Source organism: Symphalangus syndactylus, chromosome 17 (assembly GCF_028878055.3).
Source record: "Symphalangus syndactylus isolate Jambi chromosome 17, NHGRI_mSymSyn1-v2.1_pri, whole genome shotgun sequence".
NCBI classification, from domain to species: domain Eukaryota; kingdom Metazoa; phylum Chordata; class Mammalia; order Primates; family Hylobatidae; genus Symphalangus; species Symphalangus syndactylus.
In genome coordinates, this window is record NC_072439.2 from 39,670,153 (window position 1) to 39,694,858 (window position 24,706).

At 35.4% G+C, this 24,706-nt stretch overlaps 1 protein-coding gene across 4 annotated transcripts in view; it reads right to left on the minus strand.

The window, feature by feature from the left end:
• CPNE8 (copine 8) overlaps nt 1–24,706 on the minus strand; it is a 265,785-nt gene that overhangs the window by 62,718 nt on the left and 178,361 nt on the right. For all 4 annotated transcript variants that reach the window (XR_008651963.2, XM_063620134.1, XM_063620133.1 and 1 more), the window contains 3 exons: nt 17,954–18,029; nt 12,550–12,603; nt 11,475–11,536 (listed from right to left, as the gene is read on the minus strand). Coding sequence is in view for 3 of the 4 variants with exons in the window: in XM_063620134.1 (XP_063476204.1) it covers nt 11,475–11,536; nt 12,550–12,603; nt 17,954–18,029 (192 nt within the window). In the remaining variant the exon portion in view is untranslated. The remainder of the gene's footprint in view (nt 1–11,474; nt 11,537–12,549; nt 12,604–17,953; nt 18,030–24,706) is intronic.

Consider the following 24,706-nt stretch of genomic DNA (forward strand, 5'->3'; position numbering starts at 1 on the left):
CTCGCTCTGTTGCCAGGCTGGAGTGCAGTGGCATCATCATGGCTCACAGCAGCCTCAACCTCTTGGGTTGAACAATCCCTGCCCCTGCACCTTAGCCCACTGAGTAGCTGGGAGAACACACATGTGCCACCACATCAAACTATTATATTTTTTAGTTTTTACGGAGATGCGGGCACATCATATTGTCCAGGCTGGTCTCACACTCCTGGGCTCAAAAGATCCATCTGCCTCAACCTCTCAAAGTGCTGGGATTACAGGTGTGAATCACCATGCCCAGCCTGCCACCAATTTTGTAAAACTAAGTTAAATGTTTTACAGAGTCATTTCAATTGTTCAAGTATTTTTAAGTAAAAAAAATAATCTGTATGGGGCCTGTTGATAAAGGAACTTACTGATATTCATCTAGCCTCTAAAATAAGTAGTATCAAGAAGCCCACTTTAGCCTTTAAGATTAGCTTATGATAGGTAGATAGCTCTTTTAAAAATTTTTTCAAACAAGTTTTAGATTTAGGGTTAAGTTTGGGTTGGAGCGAACAGGACTGTCTGGACTGAAAGAAGTATCCTGGGGTTATCCTCAAATAGAAATGAACTACAAGAAAGTGATTTTCATGGGCTTTGTAAATTTGAATACATACCTTTTTCTTCATATCTCTTATAACTAGGGCAATTACTACAACAATATGATGACAACAATATGATGAGCTTCAACATATTAGAACTTTGAGATTTTTCAGAAAAATAATAGCTAGCATTTATTGAGGGTTAACTATACGAAATTTAGTTAACCCTCACAGCCACTCTATGAAATAGGCATTGCTATTCATATTCCTGTTTCACAGAAATGAAAACCGGTTATGCTAGCAAGAGGCAGATCTAGTATTTGAACTGTACAATTAATGCCAGAACCCAAATTCTTTGCCAGTACTATACAATGCCTCAATTATCAGCAACCACTTCTTTGCAATTGGGCTGACTTTTTCACAAACATTTATTCCTTATTGAATTTCTTATTCAATAAGGAAGTTACTGTCCACTTACTGTCTCTCCTATTACCTTCTCTCATACTCCCTTTCTCTTAAGATACGAAGAAAACAAGCTGTTTGTGCTTCTAATCTTGATTTTGCCTTTCCTCCAAGTAACTACAATGAAGATATAGAGTTCAGCTGAGACAAATTCTGGTAGAGGCAATACAAAAGCATGTCTTCTTATTCCAGAAAGCCTGGTCCATCTGTTTTATCTGATGATTGCTGTATGACTCGTGGAGAGAGTAAGATCGCAAATTGATAAAATCAGAGAGACAGATGTGAGGGTTTGTATTCCAGTTTGTCACACTCTGTATTTAAAGTTCTATTTGTTCATTATGTTTTAATTTTGTTAAGAAATTTGGGAGAAAAAAAGGGTAGAAAATCATGCTCCAAATGGCCGTCTAATTAGTCCGTGTTTATTCAATGGCCACTCTGTGTTCAGACCTATAAAAATATTTTAAAATTACGTCTCTTTGAACAAACAAATCATACAAATAAACAATTAAAATGACATCCAGGGAAATTAGTATAAGCTCACCTGGACTGGCTGGATGAGAGTTTGGGCTTTCTTCAAAGGATAAAAATGACAGTCTGTAGACCTTCAAGTTTCTAACACACTCAATTTTCTGGTAAAAGCATAGACCAGGATTTCATGTTGACATGAAATTCTAGTGCCTTAGCAGGGACTCAGTGTGCAACAAAATTTTTGATCTGTTTTCCCCCTTCATCTGCCAATCAAAGAGATGTGGAAAACTTTATAGATGTTTGTTCCTTGAGAGACATAGAGGACTAAAAGGCAGAAGAACCAAATTGAAATTTATGATTCTGTCTTCAGACACTTACAGTGGGAGCTGCTGGGAATATGGAAGTATATATTCTACAAGTCTGTAAAAGTGAATAAACCCAGTTCACAAATAATAATAATTGAAATAACTATCATGCTACCTAATAAATTATCTTAGATTTCATAACAGTATGTAATTTGAAATGAATCTGACATTGTCCTTATTAATGATAACTGAAGTATTCAATGCCAAAGGTTAGAGATTACTAAATAAATATTTTAGGCAGACAATTGTATTCAAATTTTAATATCTAAAATTATTTTTAATAAGTAAAGAGAAATAAAATAACTACAGGGATAAAAGTACAGAGTGTGATTAAAAATAATGACACCAAGGCAATAATCCAGAAGAGACCATCAGTGTTTATTACATTATAACAAAGCTCCTTTATGAATATTATTCTCCTGTCTAGAAAATAAAACTTTTCACTATTTCAAATCATAGAATGTATCTCATACTCCAGAAAAAACACGGCACTGCTTATAAAAAAAAAAAAAAAAGATCTAAAGATTAGGTTTGTATTTCAGAGAATATTTGAATAAAAATTGGATTTGGGTTGATTTAGAATGCATCTGTCTCATCTGCTCACTGTGAACCTGAATCCATAAATCTGTCTACTGCAGCTAAATACAGTATTTTAGGGACTGAGACAATGAATGAAAAGAAACTAACAACCTGGTTTCACAAACAATCAAGCTGGTATTTTCATGTAAATATCTACATCAATAATAACTAAACTAATGGAAGTGTATAATATTGAATACTAGGAACCAGGCCTAAAAATAAGTTCCTTTGAAGGAAAAGATATTAAAAGGCTATGAAAACAATTTTAGTATTTAAATGTGTCTTTTCTTAACTCTGCATAATTTCTAATTGGATTCATGAGTAAAAAACCAACTTAACATCTTTATAATTTTCGATTCCATTTTTTTTTGTGAGAAGACACAAGAAGAGATAAAATTTTAAATTGCAATTCAATAAGTTATTCTGTGAGTTTAATTGCAATGTTTGACTCTCAGCAAAATTGCTAAACAGTTCACAACAGTTGCCTGTTTCACACTCTTTCCCTATCCCCGTGCTCCCTTGCATCTGGTCTAAGAGAAATGTTTTATAAAATTAATGTAGAGGACAAAATAAATTCAAGAAAACTCAACTAAGTATTTGGATTAACCAGAGCTAGCTAGAGAATCAATATAATTGTTGTTAATGATATCTTACATTATAATTTTTCACCCTTTTGATGACGTCAAGCTTTTCTTGTCAATTCAGATTCAACATGAGCATAACCCGACAGTGGAAAGGTTATGATAATTAGGCCCCTAAATTGATGCAGGGATAGTTTAACATACGCAAGTCAATAAATGTGATACATCACATAAACAGAATTTAGAAAAACATATGATCATCTCAATAGATTCAGAAAACGTATTTAATGAAATCCAGCATCGCTTTATGATAAAAATCCCTCAACAAAATAAGCATGCAAAGGACTTACCTCAAAGTAATAAAAGCCATATATGACAAACCCACAGTCAAAAGCATACTGAATGGAGAAAAGTTGAAAGCATTCCCCCTGAGAAATGGATCAAGACAATAATGCCCACTTTCACCACTTCTATTCAACACAGTATTGGAAGTCCTACCCAGCGCAATCAGACAAGAGAAAGAAATAAAGTGCAGCTAAATTGGAAGACAGGATGTCAACCTGTTGCTGTTTGTCAGTGATATGATCGTATATCTAGAAATCCCTAAAAACTCATCTAAAAAGCTCCTAGATCTGATAAACGAATTCAGTAAAGTCTCAGGTTACAAAATCAATGTACACAACTCAGTAGCACTGCTGTACACCAACAATGACAAGCTGAGAATCAAATCAAGAACTCAGTCCCTTTTACAACAGCTGCAAAAAAGAAAGAAAAGAAAATACCTAGGAATATACTTCAGCAAGGAAGTAAAAGATCTCTACAAGAAAAACTACAAAACACTGCTGAAAGAAATCATAGATGACACAAACAAATGGAAACACATCCCATGCTCATGGATGGAAAGAATCAATATTGTGAAATGACCATACTGCCCAAAGCATTCTACAGACTCAAATGCAATTCCCATCAATACCAGCATCATTCTTGACAGAACGAGTAAACACTATCCTAAAAATCATATGGAACCAAAGAAAGAGCTCACATAGTTAAATAAACACTAAGCAAAAAGAACAAATCTGGAGGCATCACATCACCCGACCTCAAATTACACTACAAGGCTATAGTTACTAAAGCATTATGGTATTGGTAAAATGTAGGCACATAGATCAAGGAACAGAACAGAGAACCAAGGTGTAAAACCAAATACCACTAACTGATCTTTGACAGAGTGCACAAAAATAAAAACTGGGGACAGAACACCCTATTCAATAAATGATACTGGGAAAACTGGCAAGCCACATGTAGAAGAATGGAACTGAACCTCCATTTCTCACCTAATACAAAAATCAACTCGAGATGGATCAAAGACTTAAATTGAAGACCTGAACCATAGGAATTCCAGAAGATAACATCAGAAAAACTCTCTGGACATTGGCTTAGGCAAAGAATTCATGACTAAGAACCCAAAACCAAATGCAACAAAAACAAAAGTAAACAAATCAGACCTAATTAAACCAAAAAGCTTCTGTACAGCCAAAGAACTAATCAGCAGAGTAAACAGACAACCCACACAGTGGGAGAAAATATATGCAAACAATGAATCTGACAAAGGACTGGTGTCCAGAATCTACAAGGAATGCAAACCAATCAGCAAGAAAAAAACAATGACCCCATTAAAAAGTGAGGAAGGACATGAATAGACTGTTCTCAAACTAAGATATCCAAACAGCCAACAAACGTATGAAAAAATGCTCAACATCACTAATTATCAGAGAAATGCAAATTGAAACAATGAGATACCACCTTATTCCTGCAAGAATAGCCATAATTAAAAATTCAGAAAACAATAAATGTTAGCATGGATGTGGTGAAAAAGAAACACTTTTACACTGCTGGTGGGAATGCAAATTAGTACAACCACTATGGAAAACAGTATGGAGATTTCTTAAAGAACTAAAAGTAGAACAACCATTTCATCCAGCAATCCCACTACTGGGTATCTACCCAGAGGAAAAGAAGCCATTATATGAAAAAAAACACTTGCACATACATGTTTATAGCAGCACAATTTGCAATTATAAATATATGTAACCAACCTATGTGCCCATCAACCAAAAAGTAAACAAAGAAAGTGTGGTGTGTATATACATATACCATGGACTATTACTCAGTCATTAAAAGGAACAAAATAATGTCTTTTGCAGCAAATTGGGTGCAGGTGGAGGTAATTATTCTAAGTAAAGTAACTCTGGAATGCAAAACCAAGTATCCTGTTCTCACTTATACGCAGAAGGTAAGCTACGGTAACGCAAAGGCATAAGAGTGATACAATGGACTTTGGGGATTTGAGGGGTGAAGGTTGGGAGGGTGATGAGGGAATAAAGACTACATATTGGGTACAGTGTATATTGCTCAGGTGACAAGTGCACTAAAATCTCAAAAATCACCACTAAAGAACTTATCCATGTAACCAAAATCCACCTGTACCCCCCAAAAAACTATAAAGAAATAAGCCTTAAAGTCAGAAAAAAAAAGTTCCCTGAATTGATGATGCACCTTAAGCCAGCAACAAAACCATCCACAAATGCAGTAATAAGTGCTCTTATCTTGTTATTTTAAGTTAAAAGTGAGGAGTTACTGTGATTCATTATAAAAACCAAATTAAATTCAGCAATTTGTTCCAATTACCTTGAAATATCATACTTATTATGTATTATGGAAGGGCATCTTTAAAAAAAAAAAGCTAAGCTTGATAATTCCACAAATATTCAAATGTACTAATAAATATGCCCTCTAATATATAAATTTGGGTGGTTTGGTTGATGATAGCCCAAGGTGTTGTTTATTTTATTCTTTTGCAGTGTCATCAGAGGGCATAATGGCCAGATGGGCTAACTTAAGAAGAGTCTCCCCTGAGGCATGCTGAAGAGGAGCAGGATCAAAGACCAAGGTGTGAATATTGCAGAAGTTTAGCTGACTTGTTAAAAAAGGAATGTAGCTCTAAGGAATGCAGCTCCAAACTATCTTTCTGTGTTTTTTCTTCAGTTGAAAATACACAATCCTTTATGGTGGAAGAGGGGGAAGAAGGAGCAGAAGACAAAAAGTTCTGAAAGGTCTGTTTCCAAAGACACAACTGGTTTGACATGAGCTTCTACAGGAAACTTGAAAATATCTGATAAAAAGGTTTTACAGATGAAAACTGACAAGGACCTATATCTATTAAATTAGTGAAAATGAAAAAGGAGGGGCACTATTCAGGAAGGATAAGGATATGGTAAACATCCTGCACAGATTTGGGGAATATAAAGTCTTAGAGTCTTTTAGCAATACAATTTAGAAATATCTAACAAATTGTGGAAAACATATACCATTAAATCCAATAACATTATTTCTAGGAAGGAACTCTATAGATATGCTTGCATATCTATACACAAATGCAATAATGAAGTGCATTAAATGCCACGTACCATGTATTTATGTTGCAGCTTTGTTTGTAATAAAAAATGTATGTCACTAAAGCATGTATTAACAGGAAATTTTTAAATTAAATGATGTACAATCATATAGTGGAAAACTGTTTACAAAACGGTAGTAGTGACATACGAGCATATACACACAATACATTTAATGAACAAAACATACAATGCAGTGTATTGCACAGAGTGTGATCCCATGATTATAAAAAATAGTAATAGCAGATGTTAGCTATTATCAAACACAATTAACCCTGAGAGTAAGTTGATAGGTTAGAGTAAGCCTTCTGTAAAAATGCAAACAATGATTTCAGAGTGAAGAAAAAATAAATAAGATGTCATTAAGGTCATGGAAGAGCTGGAATATCGAATTGAATTATATCCTTTTACAAATGGACTAAAGAATATCCAATTCATGTGAACTACAGGAAACTAAAGTTTAGATATTTTAAATGATTTTGCCTGTCACTGTATAACACAAGGGTGTCATGATCAAGCTAGATCTCTTTACCATATCATTAATAAAAGTCAAATTTTAAATTTGTGCCCAATATGGCTGGGTGTGGTGGCTCATGCCTGTAATTCCAGCACTTTGGGAGGCCGAGAAGGGCAGATCACTTGAGGCCAGGAGTTCAAAACCATCATGGCCAACATAACGAAACCCCTCTCTACTAAAAATGCAAAAATTAGCTGGGCGTGGTGGCACATGCCTGTAATCCCAGCTACTCGGGAGGCTGAGGCATGAGGATTGCTTGAACCCAGGAGGCAGAGGTTGCAGTGTCGCTAGCCTGGGCGACAGACTTAAGACTGTCTCAGAAAAAAAAGAAAGAAAGAAATTGTGCCAATTGCTTTTAAGAAGTCCTTCAGGGCAAAGATATATAAATACATTTAAAGATACATAATACAATGATTATTATTGCTTGTTGATTTGGATTACACTATCCAAAAGAATAAGTTGATACCCCTGTATTTTACTTATAAACATTATATTGTAGTGAATAATAGTTAAATGTATACCTGTAATATATTTTAAGGATATTACATACATTTATAATATATCTTTGTATAAAAACAATGGAATATATGCAAATAATATCTTTTCATGTCCTTTACAAAGAATACAGTTTTATAGAAATTATCTTAGGTCTAGTTAGATTAATTATGTAGTGAAACTTAAACTATATTTCCCCAGGCCCCATTTGTAAATCAGAACTGGGTTCTTTTTTTTTTTTTTTTGAGACAGAGTCTTGCTCTCGCCCAGGCTGGAGTGCAGTGGCACGATCTCAGTTCACTGCAAGCTCCGCCTCCCCAGAACTGGGTTCTTATAAAAGCCTCAAGAAGCCAGGATTGGAGCAAACTGTACCCCATAAGTTGGGGCTCCGCTTATAGAATAACTAGCATTTCTTCCTGCACAGGCAGTGCTATAAGTAGGAAGTGTGTAGCTAAGGAAAAGAATCCTAAGGTTTGTAAGCAACAGAAAAATGTGACAGTGTGATAGAGTTTTAAGACTGTCATTGCTCTAGGTACTGTAGAAAGCCATTTGCTCTGATTATCCCTAAGAATTTTCAACAGGAGAATGAGAACAAACAATAAATGTGATTTATTGGTACCAGATTCTGAAAATGTTTTATACTGATAGACTCATACCCAAATATTGCTAGATTGGCACTGCTGACCGAACGTACTGGATATCTGTTATAGATACACATACATACTCTTCACATGCTCATAAAGCAAAACAAAAAACAAGACAAAAACTGAAATAAATTTATAACATTTCAATACCACAAATCAGTATTTCTGTATGTAAAATATAACCAGATATATCAAGTAATTTTTTTTAAGTTATAAATAAGGTACTAAGGGATATCCATTTACTTACCTTATTTCTTTATCAACTATTGATGGCAGCAGCTGCTCCAGACAGCCTTCCACTGCCATCACGCTGGCTGCAGCAAGGAGGCACAGCCGGGCCTGAATGCTACGGGGAGCATGTGGGAGCCGGGGACAAGCAGGAGCTCTGCCTCTTCTGAGTTGGGGGAGGAGCTCCTCGGGTGCACTGCAGCCGTCCAAGCCACGGCTACAGACGCAGACCTTCCAGGCCACTCCTGCTCCATGGAGCAGGCAGGAGCCGCTCCCTCCCATTTCCCCACACAGCTGCAGTTGCCCAAACCACAGCTGCAAACTCAGGCATCTCTGTACTCTTGGGGGCCCAGGAAGAGCTCCTGCCCTCACAGGCTCAGAAGTGCCTACTCCGACTGCTTGGCTTCTCCCTGCTGTTGGCTTCCGCTCCAATCTTGGAGCAAAGTCGGTGCCGAGCCCAGGTGCCAAGAAGAGCAGCAGGAGGCAGACAGACTCCTGGGCCAAGGGGATGGATGCCTGGTAAGGATGGGGTTGACCAGCAGCAGAGAGGAGCTACCCACTCTAGGGCCTCCTTTCTGCTGAGCACTTTAGAGACTTGCAGGGACATCAGGACTGCCAGCTGCAGAAAGGAGCAACCCACTCCACGGCCTTCTGTCTGCTAGGAGCTGGGGAGATGATGAGAGGGCCTGCCTGCAGAGAAGAGCAACCCATTCCAAGGCCTCCTATCTGGGAGAGCTGGGAAGATGATAGGACAACCTGCCTGCAGAGAGGAGCTTCCCACTCCAGGGTCCCCTCTCTGCTAGCAGCTGAACACTAGGGACGCCCTGGCTGTGAAAAGGAGCTACCCCCTGCGGGTCTCCTGTGAGCTGTTCTATTGCTCAATAAAACTCTTCATCTTGGCTCATCCTTCATTTTCTGCGTACCTCATTCTTCCTGGCTATGGGAGAAGAACTTGGGACCTGCCAAATGGCGGAGCTAAACAAACTACAACACAAACAGGGTTGAAATCTGCCCATTGCTCACCATGTTGCAGGCATAGAGAAGGAGAGAATAGCTGTGGCTCCTGGGGGAGCCCAGACCTGGGAGCTCCCTGAGCCAGGGATGTGACTTCCTTTTTGGGGTCCTGCAGTGCCTAGCATCTTCAAGCTTTCGGGTGCCACTGAATTCCCCGGTGCCAGCCAGGGAAGCTGCTTGTGGTGTGTCTGGTCCAGCCACAGCCTTGCGGAGAGCTGGTACCTATGCCAGCACCCTGAGCTGCCCACCCTGCTGCAGCAGCCAGCATGTCTGACTGCACAGTGGCTGGATCCCACGCTCACACACCCCTCGCCACTCCATACCTGATTCACCCTTGGCAGGTGTGGGATCCAGGCTGGTAGCTTGAGAAAAGTGCAGTCTGCTAGGCCAAGCGGATGGAACGAGCCCAGCAGGCCCTAGCAAACTCAGGAAAAGGTGCCGCCAGCCAGAGGTTTCAGACCAGAAAAAGCGACACCCCAAGGATCCTGTAACACTATTACCTACAACTACTAAGGAGTTTTTATAGGAATAAAATATATTTTTATGACAAATTCAACATTCTATTTTTTCTATCTTCTAAAAATAAAAATAGGCGCAGACATTGGGATACTAACAGTTGGCAAACTTTTTTTTCTACTTTGTACTTTAACTTTATTGAAACAACCACTGTTGCTTCTTAGTCTGTGCAGCCACTTTGCATTTTGGATACCCGTATATAGCAAAGAGTACTCATTTAAGTAGGTATTTTGTTTGTTTGTTTGCTTTGTATCCTTAACTAAAAGCAACAAGAGGCAAGCTCTCTGGGTTTTGTGAAGCTATCTTTGTTCCCGTGGTCCCCCCACTCCCTCAACCCCTTCTTCAATCTGAGGACACTCTATCAGTGTCTTTATGGGGTGGCAGGGGGCTGTTGCTGAATCATAATTAGGAAGAGGTTTACGTGAGTGATATCTCTGACTGTTATTCATCATGAAGTTACTAAACACATTCAAATTTGCTTCATTCCACTTTTGCATATTGAAAATAGAATATGTAGACATTTTATACTGCAAGACAACGAATGCTTGTTTTAAATCTCTGGGGATGATATGGTCTGGCTCTGTGTCCCCACCCAAATCTTATCTCAAATTGTAATCCCCACAATCCCCCTGTGTTGAGGGAGGGATTTGGCGGGAGGCGATTGGATCATGGGGACAGTTTCCCCCATGCTGTTCTCATGATAGTAAGTGAGTTCTCATGAGATCTGATGGTTTTACAAGTGTTTGACAGGTCCTCCTTCACATGCACTCTCTCGCCTGCTGCCACGTAAGACATGCCTTGCTTCCCCTGCACCATCGGTCATTCACCATGATTATAAGTCTCCTAAGGCCTCCCCAGACATGAGGAACTGTGAGTCAATTAAACCTCTTTCCTTTATAAATTACCCAGTTTGGGGTAGTTTCTTTATAGCAGTGTGAGAACAGACTAATACAGGGGATGCTTGGTCAGATTAAGAAAAGGAAGAGATAGGTTAAAATGAGAAGCAAAATTGAAAATACTTCCCTATTTATGAGGGTGTAAGAACTTATAGTACATTACCAACACAGGATCTGTCTGGGTTTTGAAAAATTTCAAAATTGGTTACAACTATTTTTTTTTCCTGAAATGTATTCCTGCCTGAGAGCTGTGGGACCAACTAAATGACTACACCATCCATTTCTGCATTCTGATTTTATGACAAGGCACATTCCTTTAATATTCTTAACCTAGTATATACATTTAAATCAGGCCCTGAAGCTTTTCACCTATATTACAAATAATAAATAATACATGTAAAATGTCCTATGTATTAGGCAAACAAAAACATCCTATGAAAGTGAACATAATAGCCATATCTACAACTATTAATCATACAATATTTTCTTTTGGTTAAAGAAAAGTTGCAATTTGCACCAAAAGTAATAGCTCTAGGTATGTACGTTTTTTCTTTATATCTGAAACAGAAGTTTAATAGGCTTGCCATCAAAATATAATAAAGGTGATCATTTCAGTGCCAGGTACCTCGTGGTAGCACTTGTTACACAAATTTTAGGAAATGACTAAGCAACGAAACAATTTGAGAGAATGACTTACCCTCCCTTAATGTAGTCAAGGAATGAAACTTCTGTTTCTACCAAGAAAGAGAGTAAAGTTACCTGAAAAAGAAAAAGACAGAATTACCTTCTAGTTGTTTGTGACCCCAGATAGACTTTTCTAACTATTAGAGAGAAAATCACATTTCTTTGCATTTTGAAACTCACTAAAGATTTTTTTTTATTAACATCTGCTATGACTGATTGTTCTTACATTTTAAATTATCTGAAGGAAAGGGACCAAAAAAATTAACCAATGTCTTTCTATGACCAGTTTACTTCCTCTGAAGACCAGCATGGAAAGTATCTACAAGGACATTGTGTTACTTCCCATTTTAGATAATAAAAGGAAAGATGAAAGGGAGTTGGAAAATGGTTAAAACCAAAAAACCAAATTCAGTGAGCAATGTCTTCAAGAGGAAATGTGTGTTTTCAGTCATGATTCTGTAATGAGCTCATCTAATATTTTAACTGTCTTGCTTTATAGAGATCTTTAAAAGAAAACTGAGGGAAAAGTTAGATTTTGCTGCTCCTCAAAAAAGTTTACCTTAAGAAAAAACTCTGCAGAATTTTTTCTTAAAATAGGATTATACTGATTTTTTATATTTTTTGATACATCTTTGCACCTTCTATACTGATTTAGTACATCATTCCCACAGAGTTGTCAATTTTAATGAGCACATACACATCCCATGAAACGAGTCTTACTTGTTAAGTATAGCCTATAAAGAGTATAGTATTTCTTACTAACACTTGTGTTTTTTACGTCTGCCTGATTCATTATACTTGGATTCCACTGAATGAAGAGTTCATAACAAAACTTCAGCCTCTCTCAGAGGCCTTGCAGCCCCTAGGATAATCTACAAGAAGCCAAGTCACTACCTTCTATAAGGTATTCTTCATTACAATCTGTCCCCTCGGAAGCTGATTTTTCTATTGTGTTCCTTCATATTAAAACCCTGAGTGAAACACAGCTCAGTTTTTTTAACTGATTCCAGTAGGATTAAAGATGCCATCTACATATATGCTTATTCATTTATTTTAATCTTTAATAAATAACATAAAATTTGACTTACTGTTCCAGAATTAGTATATTTTTTCTTTTTTCCTTTCTTTTTGGGATTCACCACCTTAAAAAGCAGGCAAAACAATTAAAATGTGATAGGTTTTATACTGAATTTTTATATTCAATTTTTAAAAATGTGTAGTTTAACCTGCTGCCTTCACTTCTTATGCATGTATTCGTTTACAAATGCTTTCAGTATGACTTTGGACAGTCATTCAGCCAAAACTTCTTTGCAAAAGTTAACAGTGACTATCTTTTAAAAATGTTTTGTCTGTAATATTCTTCTCACCTGTACATATTGATTACCCTTAACTATGGTCACGTTCTTGATATGATATGGTCACATTCTTGATATGATAGAGACCTTTAACATCCAATGTCCTAACTAATGATTGCTTTATAGAAAAATGATGGGTTGTTAAAGAATATTCAAGTGACATAACTTTAAAAATTAAATACACTAACATAGCAAATCATCCAGGATCTATTGACCTCACTATTGCTTTATAATGATAGTAATTTCCACCAGTTTCCCATGCTACATAATAACTGATTTGTAGACATAAGATTGGCCTTTTGACTATTTGGTCCATGAGTAAATAAGACTGCACTTCTATATTTCATAAGATGTTAGGGGATATAGGGAATATTAAGATAAATAAGACCTGCCAATCTAATGGGATAAATGTAATACATAATTGCCTGAGGAGAGACTTCTTCAGATCATCTCAATCCAAAATACGGAGAAAGCATTTGACAGGGAAAAAAAGATGAAATAGTTTATGAATAAGTATTATTTGAACCACAATTTATTAACTTAAACTAGGGTTTCAATTTAAAATAAATAAATAAACACACCATTCTAGAAAGAAGAAAAAGCAACTGACCCAGGTTGGCTTGGGCAGAGAGCCCACACAACTGGATCAGAAGTGAATCTGAAAAAATAAGCTGAGGCATGTTAAGGAGATCCTTAATCTCAGCCAGGGAGTTTGGGTGTTATTTAGTTGATGTTTAAATAGGAGAATGATATAATAGGTCTACAGCAGCAGTCCTCAACCTTTTTGGCACCAGGGTCTGGTTTCATGGAAGACACTTTCTCCACGGATGGGGGTGGGGAGGATGGCTTCAGGATGATACTGTTCTACCTCAGATCATCAGGCATTAGATTCTCATAAGGAGCACACAGGAGGCAGAGCGCAGGCAGTAATGCTCCCTTGCTTGCGGCTCACCTCCTGCTGTGTGGCCCAGTTCCTAAAAGTCCACAGGCCTGTACTAGTCTGTGTCCTGAGGGCTGGGGACCCCTGGTCTACAGGATAGAGTTGTAAGGGGAGAAAATGAAGGTAACAGTTAGGGTGCTATTTTTAAATTTTCTATGCAAGAAGTAATGAATCATTAAATAAGGAAGCCCCATTAAAAACGGCTTGCCAAAAAAAGAAAAAATGTAAGAAAACAGAATAAAGTACATTTTTCAGATTTAAGTAGAAAATCTAAAGGAGAAATTGGTCATTCATTCATTCATTCATTCCACGTATTATTTACTGTGTATTTCAGAAAGCCCTAATTGAACACATTCTACAGGAAAACATGCACCAGTAAGGATGTTGGGCATCATTGGCAAGATCACACATTTTTCAGATGGCTCAATGGTTATTCTATTAAATATGGAGCAGGTTGTTTGGAGGAGAAAGGTAATGTTTGATCTTGAGGTTTGAAGAATTCCTCAATTCTTCCAGATAATTTGAGGAACAAGCACTCTGAACAATATATAGGAAATCAGTGAATAAAATTAATTCAATCAAAAGTTTGAAAATAAAAAGTTCAGTGATACATTTTTCTTGAAAAACTGTATTTCAGCATTTTTCCACCTACAAATCATTAATCTAGCATTATGCCTTCGGTTTAGAAGAGGTTTTTCCTAAATTTTAGGAGTAACCTTTTAGTAAAATTTCATAAGCATCTTTCAGTTCATATGAGTCTTTTTGCTGTCAGCACATCATAATGTGCTATTGTCACAGAAAAGTTACCTCATGATTTGGTTTTAAATTACATAATTAAATTTAATTGCATAAAGATGTTTTCATTTAATCATATAGGGCCATTTCAATTGCCAATAATACATCTGATATAACAATAATAAAGTTATGTAATATACAAATATAGTAGCATTTGTCACTTCTAAAACTAAATAATGGACTAGGGAAGTCACTTTAGAATGATAGAGTAAGGCTCTCTGCAAAGTTACTTGTCCATAAAGACAATGAGAACACTAGCAAAAATTGTCAAAATCAAATTTTTTCATGAATCTGAAAATTAATCAAAGGCTTGCAAAAATCAATGATCACTCATTCAAGAAAAAGAGTAAATCTCACTATATCATTTTAACTTGCTTTACTGCAATCCTACTTTTCCCAGCTCTGTATGTAGCAGCATTGAAAACCATCAGCCTAGCAACTACATTGGCTGTGTAAACCAACAGTCTAAAAGCCACTGGAGGGGACAGAATGGGTATAAAGTTCTTCAAAAAGTGTTTCCGGTAATGAATATGATAATTATCCTGATTTGATCATTACACAATGTATATATGTATTGAAACACCACACTGTACACCATTAATATTTACAATTAACATGTGTCAATTAAAAACAAAACTTAAAAAAATGTGTCTTTTCTAGAGAATTGTCATTAACTGACTTATATGGAAGCTTTCTGGAAAAGCTCCATTCATAGGGCTTGGGCTTGTCATTATTTGACTTAACTCAAAGCCTGCTCAGAGGGAAATGCCCTATCTCCAGGACACTTGTTGAAAGCAGTCAGTTGCAGGTGTTTAACAGCGTATCTGCTGGAGGTGATGATATAATCTGGGGCAACTAAGAGGCTAACTGAAAAACCAGAAAGGAAGATCTAGAGAATGAGATGTTTATAGGGGGCTTTTAAAAGCTCTGGCATATTGCTGGAAATCTAGAAGCCCATGCCCTTTGAAGGGGTGTACACATGCCCAGGAAAGATCTAGGGAATTCTTATCTCCATCCAACCTCAAGTCTCTGCTCAAACAACAAGTGAAAGCTAAGGCAGGATTTTACGTTGTTGGAGCATATAAGGAGTGCCCAAATGTACACAAATCTCTGTCAAAACATCTGCTGATCACGGAGCTAACCAAGCAAAGACTTCAGTAGCCCACATGGCAAAGAATAACAATTTTATAGAATTAGTCCATGAAAATCACTAAACAAAGAGAAAAAAACACAAACCTTCGAGAAGCTGGAGAATCTGATTTCCAATATGCTGCATTATATTATTTAAAGTTTCCAGCATTCAACAGCAACAAAAATAAGATATGCAAAGAAACAGGAAAGTATAGCCCACACTTTTCTATACATAGAAGAAAGAAGTCAACAGAAATTGTCCCTGGGGACTTGCAGATATGGGATTTATTAAACAAAATCTTTAAATCAGCTATTACAAATATATTGAAAGAAGGAAATCACAACTAAAGGATGAAAGTATGAAACAAGTCCTTACCTAACAGAAAATATCAAAAATGAGTCAAAATTATATAAAAAGGAACCAAATAAAAATTCTAAACTTGTAAAGTACAACTGAAATGAAAAATTCACCAGAAGGGTTCGACGGAACATTTGAGCTGGCAGAAGAAATAATCAGTAATTTTGAAGATTTGTCAATTGAGATTTTCCCGTTTGAGGAACCAAACAAAAAAAGAAAAACAAAACAAAACCAAACAAACAAAAAAACAGAGCCTAAGAGAGCCATGGGACACCATTAAGCATAACAACATAAGTAGAATGGCAGTACCAAAAAGAGAGAGGAGAAAGAGAAAGTGGCAGAAATAATTATATGAAGAACTAATGGCTGGAAATTTTTTTGGTTGCTTGATAAACCCGAATCCCTTGCACAAGTGCAGATAACAAAGTTTGTAATGTATTGGACCAAAGATTGTCCATTGAACTCCTAAAATTACTTGTACATAATTCATAATGGTCTCCTAGATTTTCCTCAGACTGCTCTCTCCTTTTGAAAATATGTACAATAAGAAAACATTTATATTTGAAGTCCTGGCCTTACAGGGCATTTAAGAACACAGACACATTATTAAGCTTCTTTGTCATCTCATCGGATGTGGCACCAGTCTTGTCATTTACCAAGCTTTATTGGACAAGAGAGTCTGGGGACTGACTGAAACCAATGATGAGAAAATGCTATAACAGCTAGAGAAACTAAAAGTGGTTAATCTCTGGAATATTATATGCTGACTAGCAGTAGATGATGCCTAAGTACAAGGAGAACTAGTGCGCATGTGTGGTTCTTCCTCAGCCTTGATGTTAGGCAGACAAAATAGGTATTTACATAATTACAACCTGTCTTACATGACTTATTTCCTGTTTAGAGCCTAAATACTCTTTCCTCGAAAGACCCAGCTAGACTAATGCATAATCTTTGTCTCTGACTGAGAAATTTTCTTGAGCTGAGTTTGGCCCCTCTGTAATAATTTCATAGAGCACTAATAGAGCACATATCAATCTACACAGAACATTTTATATCTGTCTCTCCCATTAGGTACTGAAATTTATATTCACCTTTATATCCCCAGGGCCTAACATAGAACATAAAATATAGAAACTACTTAAAAAATTGTTTTATGAATGAATAAATGAATATTGGAATAAAGTGGTAGAAGGAGATTTCTCACTCTCTACTTAACAGAGGCCAATTTTAGCATCAACCTGGCAGAGGAGTATTACCATTCTTGATTAAATACTGAGATACTCTCCTTTGGTATCCACATATATTAAATTTTAAAGTTAAAGGAAATGTACAGATACCATAGCTCAAGGAATAACAGTGCTAGAACATACTATATGCTCAATACATATTTGGTGATTAACTGGCACGGTGGTTTTAGGCAGAAATAACTACAATGTGTCTGCTTTAACAACTTGGATTTCTTTAACGGCTGCATATTACCTTGTCATTCCCTTCAGTCTCCACCTAAACGGTAGTGAAGGTGCTCAGATATATATGCAGACCACAGCTCATTTTATAACGCCACACTGACACCACTAAAATGCTAATCTTCTTCTTTATTAGGAAGGGATGGAAGAGGAGGTTGGTAAAAAGGCAAAACATAAAGGCTGAAGCTTAAGAAACAATAAACTCATATCCATATTTTTTAAAGTAAAATGCTTTATACACAAGAATTAAAAATCAAAAATATTTAAATGTGACGTGAAGAAGTAGTATCATTGAATCTAAAAATGTCTGCTCAACAACTTCAAAGATTCTTACATACATTGATACTTAGTTAACCTTTGGCAATTATGCTTTGCAGAATCCATACTTTTAAAGCATAGATTTATTTATTCTAGAAGAAAACAATGGTAAAATAAAATGCCTCTTACCTCATATACGTTGAATTGTGACTGTCCTCTAGAAAGTTCCCTATAGCTTGTTGTAAATTCTCCAATGAAATCATGACTAAAATTAAAGGAAAAAAAGTACATAATAATGGCTTTCATATATTTGTCAATTGTATTTAAAAGCTTAATTTAAAGGTTTAATCATTATCAAAAAATGCTTGATATTATTATGAATATAACTTAATAATTTACAAAATACTTAAAAGGACGAATACATAATTACATTGTTCATTAATCTAAAATTATGTACACTGGACAATTTTATTAATATTCAAATATTTAATTTATTCCACCAATATTAACATTTCAAACAGGTATACTGGTTTTGATAACACATTTCTCAAAACTGTTAAATCATCTATTATTCAAATGATTAATTAGGATGAAAGTTAGAGACTATACTAATAAATTTATTATTGTCCATATCTATGGATATATATTTTTAAAATATAATAATTTAAAAATCTTCAAACTTTCCTATGGCCAGAGTGTAATAGGATGCTATTTTAAAAAGTTATATTAACATGTGTAAGTCACTACACTTTTTTTCTATAATAGTTTATAAATATTTTATCAATAACAACATGTTAATTCAGAATTTCTTCACCTTAAAGTAATCATCACTACTTTCTCAGGTGTCTTCTCAGTTTAGGTGAGGAGGGGTAAGGATTGAGTAAACATGTATTAGTTCTCACTGAAAAGCTTTCATCAACTGAGGTTGACCTGTGCAACTACAAAAAACATGCTAAACATTCAGCAGTTTAGAGCAGACTCATATTCTACCCCTCTGAGTTAATTTAATGGCCAGTGCTAAGTTGAACACACACTGCTGAGAAATAAGTGCAAACTGCTGGTATGCAATGCAACGGTGAAATGTAGTATGTTAGAAGAAGATACAGATTGTAGGAGCTAAAGCAGTATAACAAACATAAGGGATGTCACAGTAGTCATTTGTATAATAGAATTTAAGCTCTGCCAATTTGTTTTGCAAATGCAAGCTATTCCTTGCCATAAAACTGAATCACTTAAAATCCATGAAACTTTTATGGACCTGGCGATCAGTAACAAGCAACATACAAGTGGTGTTTAACTAATGAAAATACTGATTTTTAAAGACAGGATGTGGACGGGTAAAAATGCTATCTGCCCTTAATTTTAGTAGAGTTTTTGCAATAAAAAAATGTTTTCAAAGAACTTATTTGAGATAAAATTCACTTAGGTATCCAGTCCTTTATTCTCCCTAAAGTATTTTGTATATACTAATATATCATGGTGTTTTATGTGAAACATTACTCTTTATATCAATAGCATCTTGACGTCTTCTAGATTTAAATTTCAGAAGCAGATTTATATGAATATGTTAAAAGCAAAAAGAATTATAGGTTCTGATATATTCCTATTTATGAACCCAAACTTCTAGAACTCACTTTCAAGTTACCCAGGGAAAATCACAAAACAGCACTTTAGTGTTACACAGTACTTTTGGATTAGTACAATTTGTATGAAATCCGGTAACATTGGTTTAATCAGAACACATAAAATAATTCTCTTTGACTTCAAAAGTGCAAGTGTATACTCATGATTTATTTCACTGCACTCTTAAAATTTTCGGAGTTATGAAGGTTTTTTTTTAGAATCCATCCTCCTCCATTGCCATGCAAGTTTCAGATATCTGAATAACCACTGAGATAAAAGGTTCTATATGAGCATTTCAAACACAACGCTTTGATATTGATAGTTGTAGAGGAGCCTTATATAAACAGAACTCACCACAGCAGTGGTGAGAACCTAACATAGGGGCCTTAAAAATGCCTGAATCACTTAAGCCCTTGTGATCATTTTCTGACTGTGCTAAACTTACCCATGCTTGGTTAATTATCTCAATCCAATGTTCAACTCTTAATTGTTAACACTTAATTTCTGCCACACAATGCTTATCAAAAACATGACAGAAAGAAGTGATCATTCACTGGTCTTGAGAAAATCCAATTTCTCCTCCATCTGGATAAAGTCCATCTGACAGAATAACAAACCCGAACCCAACTGCAATGGTCAGGTTTGCCAAACTACACATTGACTTGCCTGTGTTGAAGTCATTGGGGAACTTTGAAGCAGTTCTTTGATATTTGGTTCTCTTTTGTCCTAGTTAAATTTGTAAGCCTCTACAGAATTGAGTAGTGAACAACAGGTCTACGACAATCTCTTTGGTCTCAGGACTAGGAATCTGTGTTTCTGTGCTGCCCACTTATATTTTCTGTTCTGAAAGGACCCTTTTTATCATGAAAGGGAGAAAGCTTTCTCCTCTGCATTAGTGGTTAGAGAGCTTACAGCTAAAGTCTCTAGTAAGACATGTCTTCATGACATACTGTCCTCTGCAGACTTTTCAGATTTCTCACCCTATATTACTCCTTTGTTTCAATGTCCCCAGCTAATTTAGTTTACTCTCATATTACAAGCATCTCTATAAACTGCCTTGGATCCTTTTCAGAATAAGATAGAACATACATAAATGAAACAATGAATAAAATATTAGTCCTCCTTTCTAAATCTTGTTCAAGATGATTATTTTGAATAAAACACTGAATTTGCATGTCATATAAATGCAATGCTATCCATGTGTTGTAGAGGAGAAAGTCTGTTGATCACATATTGCATTTCAGCCTCCAACACAACATTTCTGTAAGACTAAGAAAGCATATGATTGTATCCGTTCAGCATCTAGAGAAGTAGATGATCCAGAAGTGAGGATTTGCTAAAAGTCATAAACATAAGGCAGTATATGGAGATAAAAATAAAATAGCCAACCCAAGCCATAAGATGCATTGTCTCAAGAATATATCTGAAGAATCTGGGTAGATAATAGACAGATTCTCAGGCCAATTTTGTTACAGATCTCTTTTAATACATGGATATTTTTATACTTTCTAACCTTTGTAACCTGTCTGACTTCAAATACTGTATATTAAATCACAGATACTTACCCTAAAGAGAATATTAAAGGTATTGTTCACTGATTTTTATTATATTTTACACTATTATCAACTATTCCTAGATTCTAAGATTAAAAGAAAAAATATAATGTGTATTAATATTTTATCTGTTCATGATGCTCAATACTGTAATATTGAAACAATTCTCACTATACAGAGAAACATGATGAAAAATACTTTGATAATAAATCACAACCAATAATTTCCTTGTGATTCAATAATACTGTTTTGCTATTTCCTGTTAATGTAATTATAACTAAAACAATTATTCTATGTTATAAGTTCCAAGCTCTCTGACTGCATTCACAAAATAAAGTTTACTCCAGTGCCATTTATCTGGCTTGTGTCTGTTTACATCTCTATTTTTTCCCATACCTTTTATTACATGTATGTGTTATTTAAGGTCTGAGGGAATGAATTAAACAGGCATTTTGAGCAAATTGATTACTACTATAGCTAGTAATTTGGCTCTAAAAGTCCTTGAGCAAAGTGATTAAACTGTTGAATAAAATCTGTTAATTAGGATCATTTCTATGCTCCATTAATAGTGGGAAAACGGTATTATGCATAGTCACATTTATACCTGAAACCTGTAGGACAGTTTACAAACATCCATCTTCCTCTACTTTTGGGGTATTACTCCCCTATATCACTTATCTTTTACTCTACAGCTCAGCTATGATATCCTCCAAGGAGCCCTTTCTGCTTCATTCCCTTCTTTTTTGCTCTCAAAAACATAAAACAAGCACAAATAACCAGTATCTCTCATCACAGTTCCTATATTATATTAAACCCATCAATTCATGTATTTCCTCTCTTCACCTATGTTTTGAATGCAAGAAAGGTATCAACTTCATCTCAGGATTCCCAGCATCCCCCTCCGTACCTGCTACACAATGGGCACAGCTGAATTTTGCAAACACACTTAGGGCAATAGCACAGTCATGCTATGATCTTACCTTGCCAGTGATATTAACAAATTTGTTGCACATCAATTATATTCAGCCCCAAAGAACGGCACAAGTGCCAATCATATTAAACATATTAACCTTCTCTGTCTTCTTAAAATAACTGAGAGTAATGCAGACAACTATGATTTTCCATGAAAATGTCACCATGTAATTACAACAAAGGTATGAAAAAAAGAGAATATTGCCTTTTTTTGGCACATATGAAGATTTTCCTGAAGGCCACCCTTCAATAGATAATGCTTATTTTCCTGACATTTATCTAGTTTTTCATATAATATGGACCACTGGCAAATACATACCTAATCCATCTCATCCCTTTCTCTACCACCATGTTGTCTTGAGTCAGTCAGTCAACCTCTGGGTCCTTAAGTCTTCGCCTTAAAATTGGAGGTAATGCCTACTTTCTATTTCAAACATCAACCAAAGAATTCATTTGATTCTTTCTATGAAAGGTGTTTAACGTATCAAAAAGTCACTTCTAGAATACAATCTAATTATGAAGACTATAACTCCAGACACTTACATATTTTGTCAATAAAGAAGCTTTAATCAAATTAATTTGTAAAGAAGTAAAAGGCTTATGAATGGATGTGTGTTGCACCATAATATTTTGGAGTTACACACGCATGTGGCTTGTGTTGTTTTCACGCAGGTATGCTTAATTCACAAGGCATGTCTCCCCTTTGGAGTACACCACAGTGTGACATGTTTCAGGTATGTATCAAAGGATATCTCAAATGAGAATCTGTAAACAAATTGTATATGAAAGACAACTTCTCTAATTTGGATGCTGAAGGGATTTTGGAACAAAATTGGCATGATCTTTTCTCATGGGAGCAACATCCTTTGTTTTTGTCTCTCATTTGTACTTCAGTGCAGTGATTTCCCATGTTTCCCTGTCTTGCAATTCTGTTCAAGTCCTAGAACACATATCAAGATTTTTGAAAACAGTGAGTTTGAAAATGGAGCAGTCACGAAAATGAAAGACCCCTTTGACTGAAATGTAGTTATGATGACCCTAATTAAACTCATGGGTTGCAGACATTTTTACTGTTTAAACCTGCATTTGTGGGCAGAGGGCAGCAGAGTTTTTCAGAGATGACTGGAACCAAGCCTTTAATTCCAGGATTACAAGTAAAATGCACCATGAGACTTGTGTTTTCCTACTATCACCACAAAAAGCCATCTTCATAGGTCCAGATAACAACGTATTAGCTGTCCCTGATTTTGCTAACTTTCTTTGCTTTTGTTGTTGGCATAGTGTTTGACAAACTTCTAAGCATCTAAGAATGATTTCTTACATGATAACATCAACAACCTTCACTGATTCTTAAAGAAAGTAGTTAAAACATCAACACAATCAAGCCTTTTTTTTCCTTTTAACTTCTTCAAATCCTGATAATCTAGTTTCTTAAAAAGGTAAGAAATATGACCTTTCAGTATTCCTAGATTATGAGCTGAGCTCTGTCTAAATCTGCAGAACTAGCATGATTTTTAATTAATTGCCCCAGTAAACACAAACTATAAGCATATTTTGAGCAAAAATAATTTTTTCTTCATAAAGTCCTGGTTCATGTTTTTACTACTAATAGCATAAATTATTATATATAAGATATATATCAATGTATTCAATATAGAAGTGATCATTTATCTCCAGCTTTGCTGACATTTTAAATCATTTCATAAGGGTTAAATTTCCTTTGCTCTCTATGTAGATTACAATAGTACTCTGGGCCTCCAAGAGGGAAATAGATAGATAAAATCACTCTCATAAATTAAGAGTTCAGCAGGAGAACTAGGCTAATTTTATCAGTCTTATCCACACCTGCTCATTAATCCATTTCTAATACAGATAGAATTTTTAAAGGATATAATTATCTTTTTATACATATATATAATAAGTTCTATTGCCCTGCTGGGCATGTGTGTGTGTATTACACTTCTATAATCCTAAATTTTAGTATGTTAATATTTCATCTATTATGATTATTGAATATTTTATTAATTTTATTTTCACCTCTTGATTATATCCACACAAAGATACACAAAGACTAGAACAAATCACATTTTCTAAGATGAAGATAATATTTTTATTGTGGTTTACATTGGTAAAGCAAGTGCTATACTCCATAGTTAAGGATATGTCATATAATAATTTATCACATTTAAGCTAAAATTGTGTGCCTATTTAGTTATGCCAAATTACTTTTTTAAAAAACAGAATATATACACATTTTTAAGTATATTCATAATGTTAGATCATTTAAATTGCATGTGTATCTATTAGACATAATTTAAATTTTAACTCCACATAAAATATACTTTTAAAATATAAATACCTTTAATTCTGTTTCTATTGCTTCTAACAAGCTGAATGCACCAGAATATTGTCAAACAAAAGCTCCCCATTCAAATTAAAATTTGCCTACACAAATAGAAAGCATATGATAGTTAAGACAAAAAATTCTTAACAGGAAATAAGTTTTACCTAGCAATAGTTTCACAAATGTAACTTAATCTATTAAAAAGTAGAATTGAGTTCCTTTATCCAGTTATGACCTTGGATACTTATCTAGAATTATATAAATTAGAAACTTTACTGCACTCAAGTCTGAGGTTAAAATCTCGTCCAGTTTCATGGATTTTAAAATATTTATGTCACTCACATACTTTGTCTCTGTATGTGATTGAATTCAGTTTTCAGCTTGAACGCTAATCTCTAGAAAAGGAAGTCTGTGTGACTCAGTATCCTGTTTCAAAAGTTTAAACTATAA